The 3,648-nt window shown below is 33.9% G+C and overlaps 1 protein-coding gene across 2 annotated transcripts; it reads right to left on the reverse strand.

Moving 5' to 3' along the window:
* Positions 1-437: 437 nt before the first annotated feature.
* Positions 438-2,469, reverse strand: LOC109788641 (squamosa promoter-binding protein 1). Of its 2 annotated transcripts, XM_020347419.3 has the most exons (3): positions 1,817-2,469; positions 1,688-1,721; positions 438-784 (listed from the first exon to the last, which is right to left on the reverse strand). In XM_020347419.3, exons 1-3 carry the CDS (start codon positions 2,134-2,136, stop codon positions 776-778), a joined length of 363 nt encoding a protein of 120 aa, XP_020203008.1. In that variant the 5' UTR covers positions 2,137-2,469; the 3' UTR covers positions 438-775. The 2 variants fall into 2 exon arrangements, with proteins under 2 accessions (XP_020203008.1, XP_020203007.1); XM_020347418.3 differs by lacking the exon at positions 1,688-1,721 and having other exon boundaries at positions 1,817-2,432.
* Positions 2,470-3,648: the final 1,179 nt, after the last annotated feature.

Consider the following 3,648-nt stretch of genomic DNA (forward strand, 5'->3'; position numbering starts at 1 on the left):
ATAAATTATTAAATAACTAGATAAGATGACTTTTCTCATCTATAAATTCGTCTCATATTAAAGGCAGTGACAAATTGATATTTATTAACAACATATTTTTTAATACTCTTGTTCACATATTTTTTTAATCATTTGTTAAAAATGAATGAAAATCATAAGTAGAGTTCATCAACTGAGAAGTGAAATCCATAATAGTGATTTCAAATAAATTTTAATCAATAATATAAAGTGTGTTAAAAAAGTATATTATTAATATAAATCCTTACCTTTTCTTTCTTTGTTCTAAATTTTTGAATTGAATGATTATTAAAATCTCTCTTCTCCCTTAATTTTTTTAGCTAAACAAAGGAACTAAAATTCCCCTTCTCACCATTTAGTATTTTTGAACCAAACCATAAAACTCAATTAAAATCCCTTTTTCCTCAAAAACCAAAATATAATTGAAGTTCCAAGTGAAATCTCATTTCATAGTTGTAACTAACAGCAACGATCCCCCATAAAAATAAAAATAAAAAACTAACAACAGCAATCTTGGCATTATAAAATATTGACAGAAGAAAGAGAGCACCCTTAGAGACCAGCAACGATGATTTGAGTATGAAGATTTCAATGGGAAATTTTATTTCAATCACATGCTTGCCTCAATGCTTATTAATGTCCATCTCATAGAAGAAGTCATTCTCCTTGGTAGTCAGCTGCATTTTTGCGACGCCTCTCATTATGCCCAGCCAACCGCGTTCTACAACTCCTTTTTGTGTCATCAAATTCTGATAGCTCATGGAATCTGAAAAGCAACATTTTGAAGATAAGTTAGTTGACACTGAAACTTTTCTAGACGTTGAATTGATTTTTCTCCACTGGAGAAACAATATATGTTTCTCTCGTTTGATTTAGTTTTCACCAGGACAGGATCAAATCTTCCCTTCAATAGTCTAAAAGAGTGTTTGTGCAACTATACTATCAATGTACCAAAAGATTAGAAAGAAAAACGTGTCTTGTGCTGATGAATGGGTATATTACCCTAAATAACGCATCAAGATTGTCAAAAATATTGGATGGTACTGGTTAAAATTAACCAATAATATATATTGTCAACCTGATAGATCAAAAGGGTGATTCCAATAGTCTAAATGATCAAAGTTAAAGTAAATTTTGGACCAATACTAGGTTTATTAGAAAATGCTATTCAAAGAAATTTCTATCAGCTAATTGAGATATATATTGATTTGAGATCAGTCCCTATATTAACATGAACAACTAGTCAACTATGATTTCTACCTTTAGTGAAGAATGTTATAGTAATAGGATTTACTTTGAGCACATTCAATCCATCTTTGGTTTCTAACTTTGTAAAATGATAGCAACAATTTGCACTATATAATCAGAGTATAATGTGGGGGAATAGAATCCTCTATGGTCTATACTCTATAGCCTCTACCCAAAATTTTCATTTCGGACTTGCTAAATCTTTCTTGAAAATAAAACAATACAAGTCATGAATAGTTTATTACAGCAAAGTCTGCTAAATAATCGGAGGAAGGAAACAAAAGAAGCAGAGGGTGAGCCTTGGCGCAAGACACAAGATAAGTCATTGAAAATTGAAGGGTTTTTTTTCCCTTCCTCAAACTAGCTAGGGCTGCTTGAAAATTAAAAAGAATACACATAACCAAGAAAATTCTAAGCAAACCTCTTCCCTCAGGCAGTTCACAGCAAAGATTAACCTTCAATAAGAGATATGCAAACAATAAGTACACGCATAATGAGATTCAGAAAATTCATTTCACTCCAAAGTCCAAAGTGATTAGGGTTTGTCAACCTGCTGCATTGTTGGCAAAACCTTTGTTGAAGCCCTGCCATGTGTACGGAATGAGCCTTGGCATGGTACTCACAAACCTTGTGTCTTCTGTGATACTGCTTAGCTTCACTGAGATCAGCATCACAGTTATCCACTTGACAAGAAGGTGGCATTGAGCTTCCACCTTTGGACCCTCTCTTTCCATAGAGATCTGTCATTGCTCTCTTATTCCTCCTTCCATCTTCTCCAAAACCCATCTCAATCTCTTCCTCTTCTTCTTCATCCTCATCCTCCTCCTCCTCTTTGTACCTCAAGACCCTCTTTCCCTCAGACCTGTCCATAAGCTCCTCAGAGATCCAGAAGAAGGTTATGTTATGGGAGAAAAGACTGAGAATAGCTATAAAAGGAGGACATGAGCATAAATATTTTTGATATAAATAGTTAAAACCCAGAAGGGTAAATAGGACATGAGAGAATGGGTGAGGACCACACAAAATGTCTTGGTCTCCATCTTTTTTGTTGACATCTAGGGGTAACAGTAAAAGGTCGGAAACAAAAGAGTAGCTAAGGCTTTGTTTTCATATAGGCATGTACGATGCAAGAAAACCTAGAGACGGAACAAACCCTTGTTCTTCGCTCTTCTTAATTTACCTTGGACTTTTCTTAGACTAGAGTTTTGTAAAGAGCTGATAGCTAAGTAATTGGCGCAACACTGATTCCTTTTGGTGAAAAAGCATGTTATTGCCTTGTGTTGTGTGGTGAACTAGTGGTTCTCATTTGTCCAAGTCAGCTCCTTAATTTCCTTCCATGGCGGCTACCTCTCATCACTCATCACTGTAGTGTAGAATCTAGCCAAGAAAAACCGGGCAAAATACAACAAATAAAAGGTTTCATTACTTACTCTAATTAATTTCCTCTTTTTTTTTTTTGTCTACATTACGAAGAAGCAAAACTTGAACTAAATACCTTTCCCTTATAGGAGAACTCCATTTTTTTAACGGAAAACTTTTTGAGGTCTTTCAAACTTGGTTTCTCGGTGGCTCTTCTGTCAATTGTGGAAAAAAAAATTCTCAATATTTTATGTTAAAGTGTGACATGTAATAATACTTGCTATTCCCCTTTCCATTGTAGGGTCCAGTCATGTTTAAGACCACAAAAGATGAAAAACCAACACGTAACTACATATAATTAATAATTAAACTACAATATTATTAGAGTGTACACACAATATTTCTCATGTGCTTATCAAGCATTGTACTCCGTAATTCATAGCACAAATTATTAGTACAATAATAGTTCTATTTTATCTTTATAAAATAGACGGAATCTGTGAGAAAAAAAAGGGAAATTGATAAACTGATTAGTAAGAAGCAGAAGTCTTACTTGAATTAATTATATCTGTCTATTACTCTCTGCTGCGTTGATGTTAATGATAGTCCTTTTTTCTTTTTGGGTCAATGATGAAAGTCCTTCTCGTCAAGAGGAAAGTGGTGGGATGTGGCGTGAGCATCGATTCCATCCACAACCAGATCTTGCATCTGCATTATTGAAAGGAAAGAAGATATGTGATTGGTGTATCGATTTAAAGAGCTTTGGCCCTATCTGGCTACTCCACGTGTTTGTACGAGTGTCTACAACTATTTGATGCTTCTGTCCTTATACTCGAATACTTATAAATGAATGAAATTTAATACAGGTAGCCTTGGTCATAGTCATTATATTTATAGTCACTAATTCAACATGTGACTGTAAAACCTTTTTTTCTTCTAAAATATAAGTATATTTCTTCTAACATGATTTAGAAGAGTTTACAATTATCTATGCTTAATAATTCTTCACTAGTCACTCCGATA

The sequence above is a fragment of the Cajanus cajan genome, chromosome 3, assembly GCF_000230855.2.
Source record: "Cajanus cajan strain Asha chromosome 3, NIPB_CcT2T_4, whole genome shotgun sequence".
NCBI lineage: Eukaryota > Viridiplantae > Streptophyta > Magnoliopsida > Fabales > Fabaceae > Cajanus > Cajanus cajan.

Bases quoted from the DNA above. Each gene is read 5' to 3' on its own strand.
- LOC109788641 (XM_020347418.3), bottom strand. From the start codon at position 2,136: ATGGACAGGTCTGAGGGAAAGAGGGTCTTGAGGTACAAAGAGGAGGAG. The intron at 785-1,816 runs GTTGACAAACCC...GTTGCTTTTCAG, and splicing joins TTTTGCCAACAATGCAGCAG to ATTCCATGAGCTATCAGAAT.